The following is a 24,086-nucleotide window of genomic DNA, read 5'->3' as shown; positions in this document are numbered from 1 at the left end:
AGCGGAGATCGTGCCACCGCACTCCAGCCAGGGCGACAAAGTGAGACTCCGTCTCAAAAAAAAAAAAAAAAAAGAGTTAAGGGCCAAGTCAATCCAACAGCGGCTCGCAACTGGAGGCTGAGCATAGCTGGCGACCTCGGGCGCCAGGGCACGACACAAACCAGCTCACCTCCACCCCTCCCTCGCGGCCGCCGGCGCGCGCCCGTGACGTCACGGCGCCGGGGTGGAGCCCGCGGCAGGGGCCCGGCCTCTCTAAACTCTCCCGCGGAGCTGGGTTGTGGGCTGGGTTGGGGGCGGCGGCCCGGCACCGCACCCTGGGATTCTGGAGCATCGGGATTTATAGTGCGCCCTCTGGGGAGAGGTCTGTAGCAGAGAGGCGTGTGGGATCGGGATGTCTGGGCTGCCCACCGACCCGGAGCAGAGAGCGCAGGAGCCGCGGCACGCTGGCTTCGTGCTGGGGCTGGACGTGGGCAGTTCTGTGATCCGCTGCCACGTCTATGACCGGGCGGCGCGGGTCTGCGGCTCCAGCGCGCAGAAGGTGACTTGGAGGCGGCCGTGGGGCGCGGGTCTGACTGGGTTTCGCTGAGTCCAGGGGTCTGGCCTCGGGAGGGGAGCGGGCGGGCCCCACCTACCGCCCTGGACGCGGCCACCTGCAGCACCCGCGGGCCCTGGAGCCAGAGCGGCGCGCCCAGACCGGCTGAATCTTCGCGTTCCCTCCCTGGGCTAGGCTGAACCCCGCGCGCCCTTCCTGTCCAGACTGAGGGCACCAGGGGCCCGGTGTATGACCTGGGGCGCTCGTTCGCCTCCTGCCACCTGGGGAACCACCTGTCCAGCCTTACCTGGATGGGACTGAGGTGACTTGCCGAACGGAACTGGGCAGGCTGTGCACATCCAGCCAGAGGGTGGTTTGTGAGTTGCTGGGTTCTTCCTGCACTTCCCTGATAGATCTCCTACCACATCTTTATTTACATTTTAATTTTTGACAACTTTTTTTTCTTTTTTATTTATTATAGCCTTTGGACTTGTGCCTCAATAACTTTTCATATCTTTGTAGAATTTAAGTTTATTCTCTATTCATCACTTGTCATCATTATTAACTACTACTCCACAAAATGCTGGTTCCTTTCGTGAGCAACTGATTGCTGTGGATGTTAGAGGTACTGGGCAAGTTTCGAAGGCTGTGTGGTCATCACTTTTCTATTGTCGGTCTTTGAGAATTCATAAAATTCTTTATTTCCCCTCGTTTGAGAGACCTGCCAAGTCATTGGTTGGATGTTAGTAAAGCCTTGAACTGTTAATATTGGTCAGCAACCAACAAATTGATGTCCTTCTGTTCTCATATTAATGAAGTGTTGATTTCTACACAATTGTCAGTGCACCAAAAATAATGTTTATTTGTTATGGTGTCCTTATTGTTGTTCCTTTTTTTCTTTTGAAACAGGGTCTCACTTTGTCACCCAGGCTGGAGTGCAGTGGTGTGATCTCAGCTCACTGCAGCTTTGATCTCCTGGGCTCAAGTGATCCTTCCACCTCAGCCCCCCCAGTAGCTGTGACTACAGGCAAAGGGCCACCATGCCTGGCTAAATTTGTTTGTATTTTTTTTATAGTGATGGGATTTTGCCATGTTGCGCAGGCTGGTCTAGAATTCCTGGGCTCAAGTAATTCACCTGCCTTGGCCTCCCAAAGTGCCAAGGTTACAGCCGTGAGCCACTGCAGCCAGCCTGTTATGGTGTTCTTATTTTCTCTTCCCAGTACCAACATCTTTTTATGTTAAGAATTTGAGGGAGGGCAGGAGCCATCAGTTACCTAACCATTCCCAGCAGCACTGTATTCCCCCTTTTACTCAGTGTCCCATTCTTCTTCCAACCACCTTAGAGGTGTTTTTCTTTGTAGCACTTGCCCAGGAGTGGGTCCAGCTAGAGTGCCAGTGAGTAGTGACTGCTCTGAGCATTTGTTTTGAGGAAACATCAGACTTCCTTCTATGCAGTTTTTTTTTTTTTTTTTTTTTTTTTGAGATGGAGTCTTGCTCGTCACCCAGGCTGGAGTGCAGTGGCATGATCTCGGCTCACTGCAACCTCCACCTCCTGGGTTCAAGCAATTCTCTTGCCTCAGCCTCCTGAGTAGCTGGGATTACAGGCACCCGCCATCATGCATTGCTAATTTTTGTATTTTCTTAGAGACAGGGTTTTGCTATGTTGGCCAGGCTGGTCTTGAACTCTTGACCTCAGGTGATCCACCCAACTTGGCCTCCCAAAGCGCTGGGATTACAGGCGTGAGCCACCACGCCCGGCCTCCATTTAGGTTTCAGGACCAAGACAGTGGAACTGAGACTGTAGCAGCTCCCTGGTCCCTTCTCTGGCTAGCTGTGTGGGAACACTGCCCACCCACCCACACACTATCCCTATCCCAGGCTGAAAGGACAAATGAAAGGCACACAGCACCCTTCAGTGACTGGGTACTCCTTATCTTTCTAAGAGTATTTATCACAAACACAATGATACTTTTTAAAGTCTCCCTTATAAGTCTAGACACAAAGTACTTTTAAGCACTGGTTGTTTTGTTTGTTTGTTTTATTTTTCTTTTAAGGAATTGAAATTTTTGGAACTGAAGGGAGAAAATGACTACAAAATGCAAAGTTTCACAGTTAATATATAATTTGGGGCAGATAATTAGTTTTTTTAGGAATGAAGAATCCCAAAGATGGATCAAGATTGCTGTGAATGGCAGGAGGCCAGGATGATTTGCACAGACTCTAAACTGTGGAAAATGTGTCTGGATAAAAGAAAGATATGAGTAAATAAAAATACAAAAAAGAAAAAAAAAATGCCTGCTTTTCCCGGGTAAAGCACAGTCGTAGATTTAGAAATGTACAGCAATTCCTCTCCATGTGGTAGGAGTTTATAGCAGTACTGCTCAAAGTGTAGTTACAGGGCTGCTAGGATTGAGATAATAAAAGAAAACTGAGTATTTAGGAACTTGTGTAGCAACTTAGCAGAGTAATTTTGTGTCTATTGATTCCAGTAATGAAAGATTTGGGATTGTATTTTGTGTGCCTTTTTTTTTTTCTGGAAACTTTATAAAAATTATTGTTATTTTTAGAGACAGATTCTAACTCTGTCCCCCAGGTGGCCTGATCATAGTTCACTGCAACCTTGTACTCCTGGGCTCAAGCAATCCTCCTGCCTCAGCCTCCTAAAGTGCTGGGATTACAGGCACGAGTTACTGCACCTGGACTAGAAACTTAATTGTATTTTAAAAATTGTTGGTCCACAATGAATAAAATTTTTTTGTTGTTTGTTTGAGACGGAGTCTCACTCTGTTGCCCAGGCTGGAGTGCAGTGACACGATCTCAGTTCACTGCAAGCTCCACCCTCCAGGTTCACACTATTCTCCTGCCTCAGCCGCCCGAGTAGTTGGGACTACAGGTGCCCAGCACTACGCCTGGCTAATTTTTTGTATTTTTAGTAGAGACGGGGTTTCACTATGTTAGCCAGGATGGTCTCGATCTCCTGACCTCGTGATCCACCTTTCTCAGCCTCCCAAAGTGCTGGGATTACAGGCGTGAGCCACTGTGCCCAGCCAATGAATAGAAATTTTTTTAAAAAAACAAGCAGCAACTGGTCCTTTACTGCAGATAATTTTAGTTTTTTAGGAACAAGGATCTTGTTGGTCTACATTGCTGCTTAGTACCTGGTATATTACCTCATCGTTACAGAATAAATAATTGAATTGCAGTTAAAATGTTAGGAAGTTATAGGACTCTATGACTTAGACACAGAACTTGATTGTGTTTATTCTGTCAAGTGGAAATTACACCTCTTGTAATATTCCAATGGAAAGAATGTATAATAGAAACCTAAAACCTCTTAGTGTATGATTTGATTGATACTGGGAAAGAAATTTTTAAAAAAGAAAAAAAAAGAGGTTCCCTTTTGTAGATAAGAACAAAATAGGCTGTGAGAAGACATCAGTCTTATTTCTGATGGCCTTTATTTTTTAAATGTTTAACAGTAGAGGTACATTTTTAGCTTTTTTCCGTAATTTGTATTTTTAAAAAATCTTTCTTAGGGACTCTTAAATATATGTATTAACTGCTAGAAGAATATTTTGTGTTGGAAACTCTACATATGAATATTTGATATTTTGGTTTTAAAAATGGAGAATATTTATCATGTTCCCCAGTGGAACATCATGCCATTATGAGAAACTATAAAAAAATGATAATGTCCTGGTTGAAAGAACAGGACAGAAAGGTCACTCCAAACAGTAATACTGTGTACTCTCTGTACATGCTTGAAAAATGGACTAAGTGGTGGTTGTCTTTTGTTTTTACTCAAAAAATTTTTCTTTTTTTTTTTTTTTTGAGACGGAGTCTTGCTCTGTCGCCCAGGCTGAAGTGCAGTGGCCTGATCTCAGCTCACTGCAACCTCCGCCTCCCGGGTTCACGCCATTCTCCTGCCTCAGCCTCCCGAGTAGCTGGGACCACAGGCGCCGGCCACCTCGCCCGGCTAATTTTTTGTATTTTTAGTAGAGACGGGGTTTCACCGTGTTAGCCAGGATGGTCTCGATCTCCTGACCTCGTGATCCGCCCGTCTCGGCCTCCCAAAGTGCTGGGATTACAGGCTTGAGCCACCGCGCCCGGCCAAAATTTTTCTTTTTAACTTTTATTATATTCTTGATCTAATTTTGGTTTGGCTGTCCTGTAAAATAGTAGATTTCACTACTGCAACTTGTTTGGGGATGGTATGTGACATCCTGATTGGTAAAGAGGGGGAAGTGACCCTGGGTCAAATCTGAAGGTTTATAGCCTTGAAGCATGATATCCACATTGAGTTTTCTGGGGTAAGAAAGTGCTTCTTGTAGTTAAACTATTACAGTCTATAGTCATAAAAGCCTTACATAGAAAGGGCAGAAGTATTAATTGACAGGAGAATAGATTGTGGTAAATCTATTCTTGATGAGCTCACTGGGGAATAAGAGATTCTTTTTCTACATCACCTTGTGTAACACTTTACACTCCCCATATTGTCACTGTTTCCTTGGAGTTCCTTTTTTCTTTATTTTGGACTTTTCATACTACGTGTTAGAAATTTTCCTTAAGTAGTGATCTTGATTGGTTATCTGCATTTTTTTTGGTACCATGCCTTGCCCTAGCACTTAGGTATATCTGTCATTTGCAAGTACAGAACTCTAGTTCAGCCCCTCCAGAAGTAAATCTCTTACTTTCTGCCAGGTTAGGGAGGGGCAGTGATCTTGCTGGAGGAAAGGAATTGGGGCTCCTTATAAAGACTTTGAATCAGTCCTATGTACAACCCCATCTGGCATCCCAGCTTTCAGAGGAACCTCTAATTTCCAGAGTTCCACCCTAGAATCTCTGCTCTCTGCTTACGGGCATCACTCTCATAGTTCACTCATATGTTCATTCATACATTCACTTTATGGAATATCTAAGAAACCCTAGGCACTTGTAAATGCTGGGGATAAAATGAACTAAGGAGACACATTCCCTGCCCTCTAGGAGCTCACATTCTCAGGAGAAGGGTAGAGGTGACCTGACTGTGGTCTTATAGGCCATTATAATGAATAATGGTTTTACTCTGAGTGAAATGGGAGCCAGGGTGAGTAGAGATGCAGTGTAATCTGAGCAGGCAGTGATGTATTGGCATTTTCTCCTCTGTCCTAAGCCGTGTACCACCTGCCCACTCTCTGTTCGTATTAAAAACATTTGTTGCCAGGCGCGGTGGCTCACGCCTGTAATCCCAGCACTTTGGGAGGCTGAGGCGGGCGGATCACGAGGTCAGGAGATCGAGACCATCCTGGCTAACATGGTGAAATCCCGTCTCTACTAAAAAATATAAAAAATTAGCCAGGCGTGGTGGCAGGCCCCTGTAGTCCCAGCTACTTGGGAGGCTGAGGCAGGAGAATGGTGTGAACCTGGGAGGCGGAGCTTGCAGTGAGCCGAGATGGTGCCACTGCACTTCAGCCTGGGCGACAGAGCAAGACTCTGTCTCAAAAAAAAAAAAAAAAATTTGTTAAAATCTGATCCTATTTGCTCTTCTCTTTGTCCTCATGCATTTAAACCTTGTTGATGTTTTCCTTTTAATAGACTGGGAGGAATTGGAGATACATGCATATGTTTAAGCCATCATTTTAACTTGAAGCCATAGATTTTTACGGAATTTGTTTGTTTATTTATTTATTTATTGAGACAGTCTCCCTCTGTCTCCCAGGCTGGGGTGCAGTGGTGTGGCCACAGTTCACTGTATCCTCTACCTCCTGGACTCAAGTGATCCTCCCACTTCAGACTCCTGAGTAGCTGGAACTACAGGTGTGGGCCACTGCACTCTTTTTGTATTTTTGTAGAGGTGGGGTTTTGCCACGTTGCTCAGGCTGAGAATTCCTGGGCTCAAGTGATTTTCCTGCCTCGGCCTCCCAAAGTACTGGATTACAGGCCACTGCATCCAGCCTACAAAGTTTATTTTATTTTTTACATTAAAGTAAAATAGACATTTGGTATATACTTATGTGAACTTTAGCACGTGTGTAGAAGTAATCCCCAAGCTCCCTTGTGTTACCTTATTTTAGTCACATCTCCCCGCCCACCTAACCTCTGATAACCACTGATCTGTTTTCCATGACACAGTGTTGTCTTTTTAAATGGAATCATACAGTAAGTAGCCTTTTGAGACTGGATTTTTTTCAGCATAATGCCTTTGAGACTTGTCCGTGTTATTATGTATCTCACTTGTTCTTTTTTATTTCTGAGTAGTGTCTATTATATGGATGTACTACATTCATTCACCTGTTGAAGTACATGTAGGCAGTTTCTGGTGATCATGAATAGAGCTGCTATAAACATTAGTGTACAGATTTTAAAGGGAACATTAAAAAACTTTGAACCGGCTGGGTGCGGTGGCTCAAGCCTGTAATCCCAGCACTTTGGGAGGCCGAGATGCGCGGATCACGAGGTCAGGAGATCAAGACCTTCCTGGCTAACACGGTGAAACCCCGTCTCTACTGAAAAATACAAAAAAACTGGCCAGGCGAGGTGGCGGGCACCTGTACTCCCAGCTACTCGGGAGGCTGAGCCAGGAGAATGGTGTGAACCCGGGAGGCGGAGCTTGCAGTGAGCTGAGATCCGGCCACTGCACTCCAGCTTGGGCGGCAGAGCGAGACTCCATCTCAAAAAAAAAAAAAAAACAAAACTTTGAACCAGTCCTATGTACAACCTTACAGGGTAAGTTTCTCTAGGGTAAATACCTAGGAGTGGGATTGCTAGGTTATATGGTAAGTGAACGTTTAGCTTAACAAGAGATTCAGAGTGTTCCAAGTGACAATACCATTTTGCATTCTCACGAACAATGTATCAGAGTTACAGTTGTTCCACATCCTCATCAATACTTGGTATCATTAGTTTTTAAAACTTCACTTATTTGATTTGACTTGCATTTCTCTAATGGCTAATGATGCTGAATATCTGTCTTCATGTACATATTTGTAATCCATATGTTTTCTTTGTTGGAGTGCTTGAAGTCTTTTGCCCATTTTTAAATTGAGTTCTTTGTTTTCTTACTGTTGAGTTTTGAAATTTTTTTTTTATATATTCTGGATATTAGTCCTATGTTGGATATGTGATTTGCACATATTTTCTACCAGTCTGTACTTTTATCTTTTTATTTTCTTAACAGTATCTTTTGCAGAACAAGTGTTTTTAACTTTGATGAAGTCCAATTTATCAATTTTTTGTTACATGAATTATACTTTTGGTGAACTCTTTGCCTAACACCAAGTCACAAGGATTTTCTCTTGCGTTTTCTTCTAAACATTTTATAGTTTTACATTTTACATTTAGATCTTGATCCATTTTGAGTTAATTTTTGTAAGTTGTAAAGTTTGGGTTGAGGTTGAATTTTTTTTTTTTTTTTTGAGATGGAGCCTTGCTCTGTCGCCCAGGCTGGAGTGCAGTGGTTGGATCTTGGCTCATTGCAACCTGCACCTCCCGGGGTGAAGCAGTTCTCCTGCCTCAGCCTCACGAGTAGCTGGGACTACAGGTGCTGCTGCCCCACCGGCTATTTTTTTTTTTTTTTTTTTTTTTTAGTAGAGATGGGGTTTCACTGTGTTGCCCAAGCTGGTTGCGAACTCCTGAGCTCAGGCAGTCTGCCCACCTTGGCCTCCCAAAGTTCTGGGATTACAGGTGTGAGCCACGATGCCTGGCCTGATTTTTTTTTTTTTTGCATATGGATGTCCACTTGTCACACCATTTGTTGAAAAAACTATCTTTTCTCCATGGAATTGCCTCTGTACTTTTGTTGAAAATCAACTAGTCATATTTGTGAGTCTATTTCTGGACTCTCTATTCTGTTCCATTGATCTCTGTGTCAGTTTTTATGCCAATAGCATACTATTTTGATTACTGTAGCTTTATAGTAAGTCTTGAAATTGGGTAGTGTGCCTCTAACTTTATTCTTTTTTTTCCTCTCTGACTTTATTCTGTTGCAACATTGTTTTGGCTATTTTAGTGTTTTTGCTTAATATAAATTTTAGAATCTACAAAAAATCCTGTTGGGATTTTGTTATAGAAATATGGGATGGCAGTTCTTTTAGCATACTGTAAATGTTGAGCCACTTATTTCTGGCTTTCATGGTACTGATGAGAAATCCACATTTACATTTTTGTTCTGTATATGTGAAGTTTCTGGTTTCAAACTTTTTTTTTTGCTTTTAGTTTTCCGCATTTTAATTATGATATCTGGGTGTGTAATGCTTTGGGTTCATTTAGTAAAGGTTTTCTGAGCCTCTTGAATATATAGGTTTTACTGAACTTGGGCAGCTTTTAGCACTGTTACTTCCCTCAAGTAATTTTTTTTTTCTGCTCTGAACTCTTTCTTTTAATCTTTGAAGACCCCTGATTAAACAAATATTAGACCTTTGGTATGTCCCTGGGGCTTTGTTCTTTTTTTTTCCTCCAATCTTTTTTCTTTCTGTTGTGCAGATAATTTCTATTGATCTGTCTTCAAGTTTATTCATTTTATTCTATCTCCCTTCTGCTATTGAGCCCATCAAGTAAGTTTTAAATTTTAATTAGTACATTTTTCAATTCTAAAATTTTCTTTTTTACGTCTTTCATGAATTTCTTTTTTCTTTTTAAAATGGGATATATTTAAGGCATTCTTCATGACGTCTTGATATACTGACCTTGATATACACATATGTAGTTAAATGATTACTGCAGTTACCTTTGCTGAGACTTTCTGTCTTCCCATTTGTTGCAAGTGTATTCACTCCTCTTGGAGTATTTTCCTAATAGCTGCTTTAGATTGTTTATCAGATATCTGTGTCATCTTGGCATTGGCATTTCTTGATGATCTTTTCCAATATGAGTTAGATTTTTCAGGTTCTTCATATACCTTGTAGTTTTGGATTGTATTCAGAAATTTTGAATATTATGTTAAAAGACCCTGGGGGTTTTATAAATCCTATGAGGAATTTTGTTGTTTTTCTTCTGGCAGATATTTATTGCAGTTGGGTTCAGGCTACAAATTAAGTCTTCTGTGGACTGCAGTTTCAATGTCAGATTTGTTTTCAAAATCTTGGCAGTACTATTTGGATCTGCCCTGTGTGTGTGCAACCTAGTAGTTAGTCTGGGACCTGGGCAGTGGTCTGTCCTTTAGTTGTGTTCTTAATATCTTTGGTATAATGTTTAGCATTACATCCATACGAGTGCAGCTTTGGGGTGAGCCTAAGAGTTCATACACAACTTTCTGTGGTATCTTTTCCAAGCTCCTCCGTTTCTGAGACGGCCCTGGTACTTTTTGATTCTCTGAACCTCCCCTTGTGGTTCCTGGCCAAAAAGCTGGGGCTTTTCTTACCCCATTTGGCTGGGTGCGTCTGGGGTTAGGCTGCGGAAACACATAGAGAAAAAAGCCATAGGGTTGACCACACCCTCTTGGATCACCGCTCATCTGATTGGAGAGGAAGTTTCACCTTCCTCAGGATTTTAGGTACCTGTTGAGACGCACTGATACCACTAATTAACTGCTGCTGCCACTGCTGCAGGATTGTGTGGGTACAAAAGTATGGAGACAAGGGAAAAAAGAAAAATGGGAGATCTCTGCCATTTCCTCTGAGTGTTAGGAGTTCGCGTTCTCATTCTTTGAGCCAAAACAGTAGAGCTGCTTCTGGCGCTTCCTCTGTGCCCTAGTTCTCAGTTCTGGTTTTCAGGATGTCTTGAGTCTAAGCCAGGGGATTTCAGAAGAAAAATGGGAAACTCACCACCAGTTGCATGGTACCTGAATTCTTATCTACTTCCTGCAGTCCACCTGCTGCAATACACTTTTTAAGAGTCCACAATAGCTGCTCCATGGATTCTGTCCACGTGTTATATTTGTATTTAGTGGAAGAGACAGGGTGGAGTGTGCTTACTCTATCATGGTCTGAACTGGAATTCACTTTTCTAAAAATTTATTTTTAGTTTTTAAAAGCATTTTTTCTTATTTTAAAAACATACCTTGTAGAAAACTTAGAAAATAAAAGTAGAGATAAACAAAGCTAAAATCTTCTGTGAACTCATGAGTTACTGCTATTTTGATGTTGGCATATAGTCCTTTGTTATTTCATATATGTGTTTTTTTCAATTTTAATAAAAATTAATTAGATAATAAAATCCTATTAATTATTTTAACCAGTAGTTTTGAGAGTCAAATACCCATACTATTGACTTGATCTAATGCTGTTTTTACTAAATCTTCTTTTCCTCAATAGGTAGAAAATCTTTATCCTCAAATTGGCTGGGTAGAAATTGATCCTGATGTTCTTTGGATTAAATTTGTTGCCGTAATAAAAGAAGCAGTCAAAGGTAATTGAATTTATAAAAATAACAATAATCTTTTTTTTTTTTTGTAATAAGAGTTTTCCTCAGGCTTCTGTAGTTGTGGTGTTCCTAATTTATATATGTATGTGTGTGTGTATATATATATATATGTAGTATTTTATGGGGATTAGTTTCCCAGTATTTTTCAAGGGAAATTTGTAATTCACAGTGAGCTCCTTTGTCAGGGAAAAGTAACATCTACTGTGTCCTCTGGTTTGTCTCTTTTCAGTTGTAATGTAAATGCTCACCATTTCCTCATTCCAGGTTATAGCTAGTGCTGTTCTGATTTCCTGTTAGGCACAAAATACTAGAGGATAATAAACAAAAGTTACAGTGTGTAGTTTCTACTCTCATGAGTTTACAACTGAGTTATTTTTATTGTAAAATAAGTTTTTGTTTTTTTCTGGTCACTTGACATAAAGTGCTCTACTGGCCAAAGCTATCGTCTAAGTCTTAGTTCTTTAAGAATGTTAGAAACATTCTTAAACATTGAAAACATCTCAAAACATTGAAATGGCAACCTTGCTTGAGAACATGGCAAAGATTACTTGCAAATGTAAATTCTAAAAGATCTTTTACTTCATTTTTCTGGCTGAATTGCTTCTTCTCATCTTTTTGGTTTGAAATATTTCAAAGTCTATACAAAAGTTGCAAGAATAGTATCGTAAACTCTTGTATATCTTTCTTGTAGATTCAAACATATTTGGTAATGTTTACCATTTTCTGCAAACTTTTTTCTTTCTGAACCATAGGAAAGGAGTATTTTCTCCTATAACCACAATGTAATTACCACACTCAGGAAGTATAACATTAACACAGTATTGTTTTCTAATACTCTGTCTTCAATATTCTCTCTTGTCTTAGTGAAAACAAAAAACAAGAAAACTTATTTTTTCAATCTAGAACCCAGCCAAAGAGGAGGCACTGCATTTAGCTGTCAGTCAGCTTAGGCTTCTTTCATCTAGAGCACATTCTTATGACAGTTTTCAAAAGTACAAGCCAGTTTAGTAGAGTGTTTCTCGTTTTGAGGTTGTCTGATTGTTTTCTCCCAGTTAGATTCAGGTTGAATAACTTTAGAATACTATATGGGGGTTGATGTGTTTTCCTCAGTGCTCAAATTGGAGTTGTCCCAGATTTTCCCAGTGGGATAAATAGATTTTTAAAGAATATCACCAAAAATACTCAAGTTGCTATATTTTAAGAAATTTGGACCAAAAAGTCAATATTTTTATTTGCATCCTGGCATCAGTTTTGTTGAAAATAAGGTCTCAGCTTCAGTAATTATACTACTTTCCTTGAGAGTTTTCCTTTATTGTCATTAACCAGCTTCTATTGTGATTGACCATTGCTTACATTAAGATCCAATCTTATTATTACCAAGAAAAAATAAATCTGACATACTTTGCATAGTATTTGTTTTTTCCCCAACACCTAAAACAAAAAAAGCTAGTTTATTATTAAGAAACAATCTTTAAGGCCAGGCACAGTGGCTCACACCTGTAATCCCAGCACTTTGAGAGGCCAAGGTAGGTGGATCACCCAGGGTCAGGAGTTTGAGACCAGGCTGGCCAACGTGGTGAAACCCCATCTCCACTAAAAATACAAAAAATTAGCCAGGCGTGGTGGTGCACGCCTGTAATCCCAGCTACTTGGGAGGCTGAGGCATGAGAATTGCTTGAACCCAGGAGGCAGAGGTTGCAGTGAGCCAAGATTGCACCACTGCACTCCAGCCTAGGTAACAGAGTGACACTTTGTCTCAAAACAAAAAACAGTAAAACAAAAAACAAGAAACAACCTTTGTTTTCTTCAAGTAAAAAAAAAATTCTGCAGAATCATCTTAGTAATGCTTTATTTATTAATTCCAGTTGTTTTGTTAGAATGCTAAACCCAGGTATTTTTCTTAAAGATTACATTGGATTTTTTTTTCCATATTGTAATATTGTAAAGAAAAATATCACTGGCTTTAAAACATGTGTTTTATCCATCTTTATTTTTAGCTGCAGGAATACAGATGAATCAAATTGTTGGTCTTGGCATTTCAACACAGAGAGGAACTTTTATTACATGGAACAAGTAAGTACATTTCGTGATAAGCACCCTACTGCTGGGTTCATGCCACAGTGAGTACATCGTTATGAAATCTCTGGGGAGTTTTAACTTTGTGAATTGAGAATAGTTTTGTTTGGTTAAGAGGGATGAAATAGGCCTGCTTTCTGGCTTATATGCTCACTGCATGTCATTTGAGCTTGACTTATATAAAATAATAACCACAAAAAGATTTACTGTCATTAAAATTATCCATTTCTTTCTTTCGGGTAAGTTAGCTTTCAAACAAGCCTAGATTGAAGATCTAAAACATTAACTTATACCTAAAGAGTCAGAGGAAGCTCACAAATTTCAGAAACATAGTACTGTGCTTATGGTTTATATTTTCAGTCTACCCTAAATTTAATATTTGTCTATGGCATATGAGACATATATACACTAAACACTGTTATAATATCATAATAGCTACTATATAGTAAACACCTGTGACAGTCCCAAGTTCCATTATCCTTACAACAAACTTATAGTTTAGACATCATACCTGTTTTTACAGAGAAATAAGTTGTTCAAGGTTGCTCAGTGAGCAAATAGAGCCAAGATTCTAAATTGTCTTTTTGACTCAGAAGCATGTGTTCTTTATACTATCCCCATATTGCCTTCGACATGTTTCTTTCTTTTTATTTTTTCCTAAGACAGAGTCTTATTCTGTCCCCCAGGCTGGAGTGTAGTGGCATGATTACAGCTCACTACAGCCTCAACTTCCCAGGCTCAGGTGATCCTCTTGCCTTACTTAGCCTCCCGAGTAGCTGGGACTACAAGTGCACTCCACTATGCCTAGCTAATTTTTTTGTTTTTTTGTAGAGACAGGGTTTCACCATATTGCCAAGCTGGTCTCCAATTCCTGGGGTCAAGCAATTCTCCCACCTCAGCCACCTCCCCCAGCTAGCATGTATATCTGTGTTTCTTGGTTTAAACACACACCCACATTCCCTCCTTCTAAACACCCCCACCACGTACCCACACACACCACTGTAAAATGTGTCTTTGTTAAAGCATTAGGCTCCAAAGGACATCTTGAGTTTAGGCAGTGGGAAAGAAAAGTGAGCAGAGGGAGAAAAGATGAATCTGAAAAATATAATCAGGGTGAATTCACAAGGACTTGGCTTCTAATTCAGTATTAGGCAAGAAGAAGAAATTTGAATTTACCAATACTCCTGGCCCTGATGTTTGGGCCGTTTGATAGAAATCAGAGAATATAAGGAGGAATGGGTTGGGTAGTAGAGTAGGTAGAAGGAGAAATGATAAAATGTTTGGTTTTGGACATGTAAAGGTGGAGATATCTCAGAGGTGACTAGAACATTGGTTTAATTTGGGCTGAGGCATAGCACATCTCCATCAGATAGTTTCTTTTTATTTTCATTTTTGGGGGACGAGGTCTTCACTTTGCTACCCAGGCTGGAGTACAGTGGCATGATCATAGCTCACTGCAGCTTCGAACTCCTGGGATCAAGGGATCCTCCCACGTCAGCCTCCCAAGTAGCTAGGACTATAGGTGTGTACCACACTATGGCTGGCTAAGTTTTAAAATTTTTATAGAAATGGAGTCTCACCACGTTGCCTAGGCTGCTCTTGAACTCTGAGCCTCAAGTGATCTGCCTGCCTTGGTGTCCCAAAGCGCTGGGATTACAGGCGTGACCCACCATGCTCGGCCCAGTACTCTTTTTTTTCACGGCATAATGCATCTCAGATTGATGCCTACATCTACAGTTCTTCTGTGCCTACTCCACCCCCCGGCACTGTCCTTGGTTATGGCAAATCTTAAATAAATCTTAAATAGTAGTATATTGGCAGATGAAGGGATGAATGAATTCAACTTACCTGTACACATAAGGTATCTAATCTTAGTGACACTGTTGACATTTTGAGCTAAATAATTCATTGTGGTGGGGACTGTCCTGTGGTGTTGCAGATGTTTAGCAGCATCCCTGGCCTCTACCCACTAGATGTCAGTAGCACCCCAACCCAGCTCACCACCATTTGTACCAACCACAAATGTCTCAAAACATTGCTAAATGTCCCCTGGGGACACCCCCAGTTTGGAACCATTGGTGTAGATGAAGTCTCAAAAAATAATGTGTTCTCTGGTAGAGATTATGTGAAGAAAAGAAAAGCAAGCTAAGGATTTGGACTGTGGGTTCCCCCCACCAAATTTAAAGTGAGTCAGGGAAGAAAAAGCCAGCAAAGCAGGACCGACGCTAATCTGGGAAGTGGATGGATGAAAGTGGAGGGAAGAGTGTTCTCAGGGAAAGAACTGATTGGATGTGTCACATTTACTTGGCCATTGGCCCCAGTGATTGCTTTCATCAGGACCTGGCTACCATATCACTTATGACAGGAAGGTCAGAATATTAGGAAGCAAAGTTTTTGTCTGATGCTAGGACTATACATCACTGTTAGAAGGTATGGAAAAGTTAGATTTCAAGACAGTTCACTTTCCTTACTGGTGGTGGTGTTGTTTTAGAAGGATATGTCTTCTGCCTAAAACAATTCACTGTGAGTTTTTTTATCTTGGCTGTCCTTTTTCCTTTTTTGAAATGTTTGTATTCTTTCATGAGTTTTGGTAACATTCTTTGCTTGTGGAAACTGCAATAGTGAATATTTTTTGAAAAATAACTGAAAGGCTTTGTGCTTCTTTTACGTTAAAATAATGGAGCCTATTCTGCTCATTGGGCCCCGGGGAGCCAATGTGGTGTATGATGCTGACAGATTCCACAAGAGCCCTAGCAAACAGCGGGGACACAACACAGATGGGCACAACGCAGGGCCAGCCAGAAGCACTTCTTGTTCATTTGTGAGAGAAAAGGGGAGACAGACTAGACGCTGTGGAAAAACCTATTGTTCGTTCCAATCCTGGCCAGCAGCTCCTCCTCCCAGCTTGTTGTTTTTTTCCTCCTGCATCTATGGTGCATTTCTGTCCTCATGGCCGTAGAAACATTATTTTCCTCACAGTTGCTGTCAGGAGGTCTAAAACTTTGAACTTTGTTTCTGTTTTTCTCCTTGTCTCTCCCCCATCCCCCCTTTAGGGACCAGGAAACTTATAACTTTTTTCAGTCTTTGAACTTTCTTCATGTTCTTCAGGTTAAGCTTTTTTTCCAATATATTCCAAAAGTGGTGTGTTTAGCCTGCTTTCTAAAATAACTCTAACTGATATCGCTTCCATTTTGGTTCTTTTAAATTCCTTTTGTTCTAAAAAAAAAAATTGCCAGCTGTTTTGTTTCTTTAGTCACTGTGTCTGTTGAGGGAGATTTCTGCCAGCTAACTTCAGATCAGGGTGTGTGCCAATTAGCAACAAAAACTGTGAGTCACGGGAACCGGGAGTCACTCTTAACTGTTTGAGGGCTCACAGGGAGTAATGCACCGTGCTGGGGGCTGCACTGCATATACAGATGAATAAGAATACCAGCCGTAATTTACAATCTCATTAGGTAGGTACACAAATTACTCTATATTCCCATTGCACAAAATAGATTTTTATTGTAGTATTTGATACTTACATTAATGAGTCATACCAACTACTTATGACATAAAATATATTAAGAGCCACAGAATGGTGTAAAGTGTTAGAAGGGTTTAAGACAATTAATTTACAATATTGTCATTTACACTTTTCCTTCATTTTTCCTTGTATTGTTGATAGAGATAAACCCAAGTCATTGCTGAGTGAGTATTAGAATATATGCTGTTACTTGAAAATCAGTATTCTAGATTGTCTGGTTCCATGTTATAAATTAATGAGGCCACTTTCATCTTGTGATTTTCTGTCTCCCCCTCATTGTTCTTCAGTCACACTAGCCTTTCAGTTCTTCTAAGACATGCTTCATCTTGCTCTAGGACCTTTGAACATATAGCACATTTTGTTGGGAATGTTCATTCTTCTGATTCCTTCTCATCCTTCAGAGCTAAGATCCATTGTCATTTCTCAAGCCTTCCCTGACCACCACACAGGGGCCATCTGTTGAATACTCTCATGGCACCTTTATTTATCCTTTATAGGGCGTATTCCGGCTGTAAGTGAGCAACTGAGTATTTGATTGTTTGTTTAAATTCCCTGCTAGAAAGTACAGTCATAAGAGCAAAAGTGCTATGTGTGTCTGTTCATAGCTGTGTATCCAACTCCTGGTACAAATTGCCTTATAAAGATTTGCTGAAACCAGTGATTGAACATCAGATTTAAGTGTGTAAGTATGTATTATTGTAGAATGGGTCTGAAGAATTATATATCAGTAGATTTTATCTTTATCAAACACAATCTGATCTTTGACAAAAGTGCTAAAACCAGCAAGTGGAAAAAGAATAGTTTTTTCAACAAATGGTGCTGGGAAAACTGAACATTCACATGCATAAGAATTAAATTGGACCCTTACCTAATACTATTTACAAAAATGAACCCCAAAATGCATCAAAGACCTAAATGTAAAAGCTTTAACTCTAAACTAAAAACTCTTAGAAGAAAACAGGAGAAAATCATCATCATGACTTTGGATTTGGCAGTGATTCCTTAAATGACATCGAAAGCACAGTTAACGAAATAAAAAATAGATAAATTGGACTTTATATATCAAAGGACATTTATTTTTTCATCTGTTTATGATGATTAATTTTTCAGTTTTCTTAACTATTAGAACTCTCCAACGTAGGAAAATTACCCTAAATTTAATTATAAATAATAAGTAAGCTATGTTAAAATTAATTTGATGTAATGTGCAATTTGCATTTTAAAAATATGTCTGAAAAACTTTAGTCATTGATATCTAATGTGCAGTTAGACTTCAGAAAACCACCTGCAGCATGTAACATGGAAGGTGTGTGTCTTGGTAGGTTTGGTTTGTAATTTCATCCAAGATGGAGGACTAAAACAATAGGAAATCACTCCTCTGATTTGTACTCTTGATAATGGTGACCATTTGGATTTCTAAAGGGAAGAGAAGTAACATGCTCATGATCTAGGTAAATGTTGCAATTTCCATTAATAAAGGTAAAACACAGGACCCTATCAACAGAGTGAAAAGACAACTCATGGAATGGGAGAAAATATTTGCAAACTGTAACCTCGAAGCATGTAACATATTAATCCCTAATCCCTAGTAAGGGATTAATATCTAGAATATGTAAATAATTCCTACAATTCAACAACAAGAAAACAACAACGCAGTTAATAAATGGACAAAGGACTTGAGTAATATACAGATGGTCAGTAAGCACACACAAAGATGCTCAATGTCATTAGTAATTAGGGAATTGCAAATTAAAACCATAATGAGATACCACTTCACACCCACTAGAATGGTGATAATTTCTAAAAAAGGAAGATAAGTGCTGGTGAGGATTTGGAAAAATTGGAACCTTCATACATTGTTGGTAGAAATGTAAAATTGTGCAATGACTGTGGAAAACAGTTTGCCAGTTCCTCAAAAAGTTAAACATAGAATTACTATATGACCCAGCAGTTCCACTCCTAGGTATATACCTAAAAAAAAATTAAAAACAAAGACTCAAACAGATACTTCACACCAATATTAAAGCAGCAGTAATCACAATAGCCAAAGGGTAGAAACAACCCAAGTGTGTACCAACAGATGAAGTCATAAACAATATGTAGTATATAAATACAGTGAAATATTGTTCAGCCATAAAATGGAATAAAGTTCTGATACATGCTACAACATGGACCAATCTAGAAAACATTGCACTAAGTGAAGTAAGCCAAATATAAAAGAAGAAATATTGTATAATTCTACTTATATATGATCTACCTGGAATAGGCAAATGTAGAGAGACTGAAAATAGAATAGGGGCTATAAGGGATGGGGTGAGGAAGGAATGAGGAATGATTTCCTAATTGTTACAGAGCTTCTCTTTGGGGTGATGAGAGTTTTAGAAACAGTGGTGATGGTTGCACAATGTTGTGAATGTACTTACTGCCACTGAATTGTACACATAAAATAGGTAAAATGGTAAATCTCATATTATGTATATTTTGCCACAATTTTTTTTTTTTTTTTTGAGACGGAGTCTCGCTGTCACCCAGGCTGGAGTGCAGTGGCCGGATCTCAGCTCACTGCAAGCTCCGCCTCCCAGGTTCACGCCATTCTCCTGCCTCAGCCTCCCAAGTAGCTGGGACTACAGGCGCCCACCACCTCTCCCGGCTAGTTTTTTACATTTTTTAGTAGAGACGGGGTTTCACCGTGTTAGCCAGGATGGTCTCGATCTCCTGACCTCGTGATCCACGCATCTCGGCCTCCCAAAGTGCTGGGATTACAGGCTTGAGCCACCGCGCCCGGCCACAATTTTTTTTTTTTAAGTTAAGTATTAGAGAGTGCAATGGCAAGCTGTTAGTTAAAGTAATAGACCATGGGATCTGGGAAAGTAACCAAAGTTAGAAGTGGTTGGTCGGAAGAAAAGGGAATGTTTGAGGGATTAAAGGTTGCAGTGAGTTGGAAGGCCAGGTGTTTAAGGAGTAAGATTGAGAAAACTGAAAACTTTTATTCCTACGTGCTGACTAATATTGGAACATTAGACTTTCAGTGGTAGAACATGTAAAGGTGAGGATATAACCATGGGTGTGGAATGCTTAAGTAGAGTAGAGAATGAGTCTTAGTAATTGCACATGGTTCAAGTCACACAGAGGGAGGCCTGGAGTTGGGGTAGAAAGCAAGCTTGACTTGGATGTTGATTAGTAGATGCCAGTGGTTGATTTGCAGGAGCCTCAAAGGAAAAATGATTTTTTTTTTTTTTTTACTTCTGTATTTCTTAGCTCTGTACTTTTATTGTAGTATCGACCCAAGTTTTGTTGAATTTCTATTTATTGGAGAGATTTTGGTAAGCATGTTAGGTTGCCAATGGCTAAGCCAATCCTAAAGTTAACTGGTGTAGAACTAGGCTCAGGCAATATTTCAGCTCTTCCACAGGTCAGAGGTTTTTATTGGATTATGTGTATCAGGATAAGTGCAATAAAGGGGAATAGCATTGGCTTTTTAAAAATTTGCCTTTAAAGTGTCTTTAAAGAGCAGGTCTTCAAAGGCCTTTTCCTTAGTTTTGGTTTTCGAAGTATATACATTTCATACTATATGTCACATAATTGTGCAGTGTTGGTTCAACTTATAAAATCCAGAAGAAATCATTCAGAAAGGCACATCTAACTAAATTATACTTTGCAATTACAGTATGGCCTCTAATTTTGTTTTCTCTTATGGCACATCTTTAACATAGTCTCTGATTTATACTGGGTCTCAAAATACTGTTTTATTCTTTCTAGGAAAACAGGAAATCATTTTCACAACTTTATAAGTTGGCAAGACTTAAGAGCTGTTGAACTTGTAAAGTCTTGGAATAATTCTCTTCTAATGAAGGTAATCTATTTCTTCTGTGATTTGGATATTATTTTGTTTTTCTGTAAATGTCCCTTAATTGTAGACTTAATTGTATTATTTCCTACCTATTTTGTTTTAGGACATTAAGAAGACATATGCACACACTCCCCATCCCAGTGAAGTTTAATAATAGTCAATCAAAGGTGTATGTAGTAGACTTCTATACTTGTACCTTAGGAAGTTCTAAGGAGGTTTGTGGTGGACCAGAGTTTCACATGTTAGTGAGAATTTGTGTTTCTGTTCTTGAGAAATGGAAAAGATACAGACTAGATGAATGAAGTGCCCAAATTTCATCTTTTATAAAAGCTCAGGATGGATATTGAGATATTATAGATAACTAGCAGACTATTACAAGCTGTTATCATTAGAGGTGTGATGGCTTACACCTGTAATCTCAACACTTTGGAAGGCTGAGGCAGGGGGATTGCTTGAGGCCAGAAGTTCAAGACCAGCTTGGGCAATATGCTAAGACCTCATCTCTACAAATAATGCAAAATTAGCTGAACATGGTGGTATGGACCTGTAGTCCCTGCTACTTGGTAGGCTGCAGTGAGAGGATTGTTTGAGCCCAGGAGTTCGAGGCTGCAGTGATTGCCACTGCACTCCAGGGCACTCTGTTTGGGTGACACAGTGAGATCCTGGCTCAAAGTCAATAACACCAAATTATGCCTGATACATGTAGGCATTAGTAAATGACAATGATGATGGTGACAGTGACAATAGCAACATCATGAAATCATCTGTTCTTCTGTTATTTGTCTCAAATTTGCCCTCACTCCTGAATGTGAGATTACCGAATCAAAGGGTAAACACAGTTTTCCAGCTCCTTAAAATGGTGTCAGACCTACAATATTTTATGTCATAATCAATATTCCATATTAATTATTTTATTTTATTTTATTTTTATTTTTATTTTTAGATGGAGTCTTGCTCTGTCGCCCAGGCTGGAGTGCAGTGGCGTGATCTCGGCTCACTGCAACCTCTGCCTCCTGGGTTCACGTGATTCTCCTGCCTCAGCCTCCCAAGTAGCTGGGACTACAGGCATGTGCCACCATGCCCAGCTAATTTTTTGTATTTTTAATAGAGACGGGGTTTCACTGTATTAGTCAGGATGGTCTCGATCTTCTGACCTGATGATCCACCCGCCTTGGACTCCCAAAGTGCTGGGATTACAGGCGTGAGCCACCACGCTTGGCCCATATTAATTATTTTAATACTTCTAATGCCTCACAGTTAAATGCCTTCTCTGCTAGTGTACTGGTACCAGATGGAGCCCAGGGGGGTGTCTAGAGCATCAGTTTTACTTGATAAGTATTTGATGATATTAATTTAATGTGAAAACAAATATGAATATATTATAGAATGTAACAGCAATGCATGAGTGAAACAATTTTGCCAGAATCTCACCTGAATTGATTATCCTTTTTGATAGTTGAATATAGAAAAATGTACCTTGCTGCAGTAACTTGTGAGAGAGATGCTGTTAACAAGAAGGACACAGTAATTAAGGGAGTTAAAAGTGGTTATAAGGAAATGTCATGAACCCTCAATTGTATAATTTCAAATTATGTAATTTATAATCTATAATTTTATATCTTAATGTATAATTTTAGTTTTAATAGTTCATCAGACATTCTTTAAGTTAGTCATTGAGGTGTTTAACACTTATTACTTTGAAAAAATATTGCGATTTGAAAAGAAAAATTGTGATTTTAAAACATTTACTTCCATAATCTATCTCATATTTCAGATCTTTTTTGTTTGTTTGTTTTGAGACAGAGTCTCCCTCTGTCACACAGGCTGGAGTGCAGTGGTGCAATCTCAGCCCACTGCAACCTCCACCTCCCAAGTTTAAGCAGTTCTCCTTCCTCAACCTCCTGGGTAGCTGAGATTAGAGGCGCACGCCACCATGCCTGGCTAATTTTTGTGTTTTTAGTAGAGACAGGGTTTCATCATATTGGTCAGGCTGGTCTTGAACTCCTGGCCTCACGTGATCCGCCCGCCTCAGCCCCCTAAAGTGCTGTAATTACAGGTCTGAACCACCATGCCTAGCCTCAGATTCAAATCATAATGCAGAACTGTGACCTCAAGCACAAAACTGAGCATTTAAAGCACTTTTGTCTACTTGATATTGAACATGCACAGATGAAAGTTTTGGTTCTCTTAGCAAAAAAATTTACACAAACACAGGCTCTCACAGTGTAGCACACATAATTCTAGAGCCTGTCCTGGCAGTGAAGGAGCCCCACTTTGCAGTCATCCCTTTCCAGTTGCTAATGGTTTGACTGTGGCCCTTGGAAATGTTTAGTGTTTTTGCCAGAACGGGCAGCAATGTCATTAGTTTGGCCAAGGCTAGTCCGAAGCAAAATGGTGAAGTAATTGAGGTGTGTTTGCAGTCTCTTGCCACTGTTGCTTTCCTCCAGTCTCCCCAGATGCCTGGTCTTCCTCTTACTGTTTTTCTTATTCTTGCCTAATGATTGCTAAGGCTTTCTTCTTTGCTGTTAGCATAAAAGCCCAACTCCTTACCAAGGTTTGGCTCTTTCTGCAGTTCTGACCACTTCCTAGACCTCTTTCTTCCTGAAGTTGCTAAAGATTAGCAACTCCATCTTTGCCAGCCTGTTTCGTTCTTATAGCACTCAAGCCCTTTCTTACCTTAAGGCCATTGTACATACACGGGGTCTCTCTGCCATCATGGCTGGATCTTTCTCATCCTTTAGGGTCCAGCTCATGTGGCACATCTGGGAACCCTTCCCTGCCACCCTACTTAAAGGAACCCCCTTGCCCTCAATCTCTTATGTTGCCCTTTGTTTCCTTCATTGTACTTACTAAATTTCAAAGATTCTGAGATATACATTTTTTAAACTGAAAATTAATTAGAAATAATTATAGACTCACATGCAGTTGTAAGAAACCGTACAAAGATCCCTTAGACTCTTTGTGCTTTCTCCCAATGGTAACATTTTGAAAAACTATAGCATAACACCACAACCAGGACACTGACATTAATACAATTCATATATTTTATTAGGATTTCCCCAGTTTTACTATATATTCCTCTGTATGTGTGTGTGTGTGTGTATGTGGGTAAATTCTATACAATTTTTTCCTATCTATAGGTTCATCTGTTCCTATCTGAACAGTTCCATCACTACAATGATCTCTTGTGTTGTTCTTTTGTAACTATATCCACCACTCTCCTATACCCCTCCCTACCCTCTCTCATTCCTAGCTCCTGGCAACCACTAATCTGTCCTCCATTTTTAAAAAGTTCTAATTTGAAAAATGTTATAGACATAGGATTATACTTTTAAATATATAACCTTTTGGGATTTGCTTTTTTCACTTAGTATAATTCCCTGGAGATTCATTCAAGTTGTTGCCTGTATCAGTAGTTTGTTCCTTGCTATTGCTGAGTTGTATTCAATAGTACAGCTGTATCACAGTTTATTTAACCATTCACTTGTTGAAGGACTTCTGTGCTGATTCTAGTTTTTGGCTATTACAAATAAAGCTTTTATGAATGTTCTTTGTATAGAATTTTCTGTGAATGTAATTTTTCATTTCTCTGGGATAAAAATCTCAAGGTCATATGGTAATACAGGTTTTCTTTCGTAAGAAACTGCCAAACTATTTTGAAGAGTGACTATACCATTTACTTTCCCACCAGCAATGTATAAGTTATATTTTAACATCTCTGAAATCAGGATGCCTCTTTTTTTTTTTTTTTTTTTTTTTTTTTT

The 24,086-nt window shown here is 39.8% G+C and overlaps 1 protein-coding gene across 2 annotated transcripts in view; it reads left to right on the top strand.

The window, feature by feature from the left end:
* Nucleotides 1-222: 222 nt before the first annotated feature.
* The window catches only part of GK5 (glycerol kinase 5), a 66,238-nt gene continuing 42,374 nt past the window's right edge, over nt 223-24,086 (top strand). The window contains exons 1-4 of one of the 2 annotated variants that reach the window (XM_023215337.1): nt 223-538; nt 10,762-10,855; nt 12,868-12,943; nt 20,232-20,325. In XM_023215337.1, the coding sequence (XP_023071105.1) occupies nt 392-538; nt 10,762-10,855; nt 12,868-12,943; nt 20,232-20,325 (411 nt within the window). In that variant the 5' untranslated portion in view covers nt 223-391. The remainder of the gene's footprint in view (nt 539-10,761; nt 10,856-12,867; nt 12,944-20,231; nt 20,326-24,086) is intronic. The other variant, XM_023215338.1, reaches the window with a different exon arrangement.

The sequence above is a fragment of the Piliocolobus tephrosceles genome, chromosome 2, assembly GCF_002776525.5.
Source record: "Piliocolobus tephrosceles isolate RC106 chromosome 2, ASM277652v3, whole genome shotgun sequence".
Classification (NCBI taxonomy): Eukaryota; Metazoa; Chordata; class Mammalia; order Primates; family Cercopithecidae; genus Piliocolobus; species Piliocolobus tephrosceles.
The sequence above is the reverse complement of the archived record's forward strand: the minus strand, read 5'-3'. Positions and strand labels throughout refer to the sequence as shown.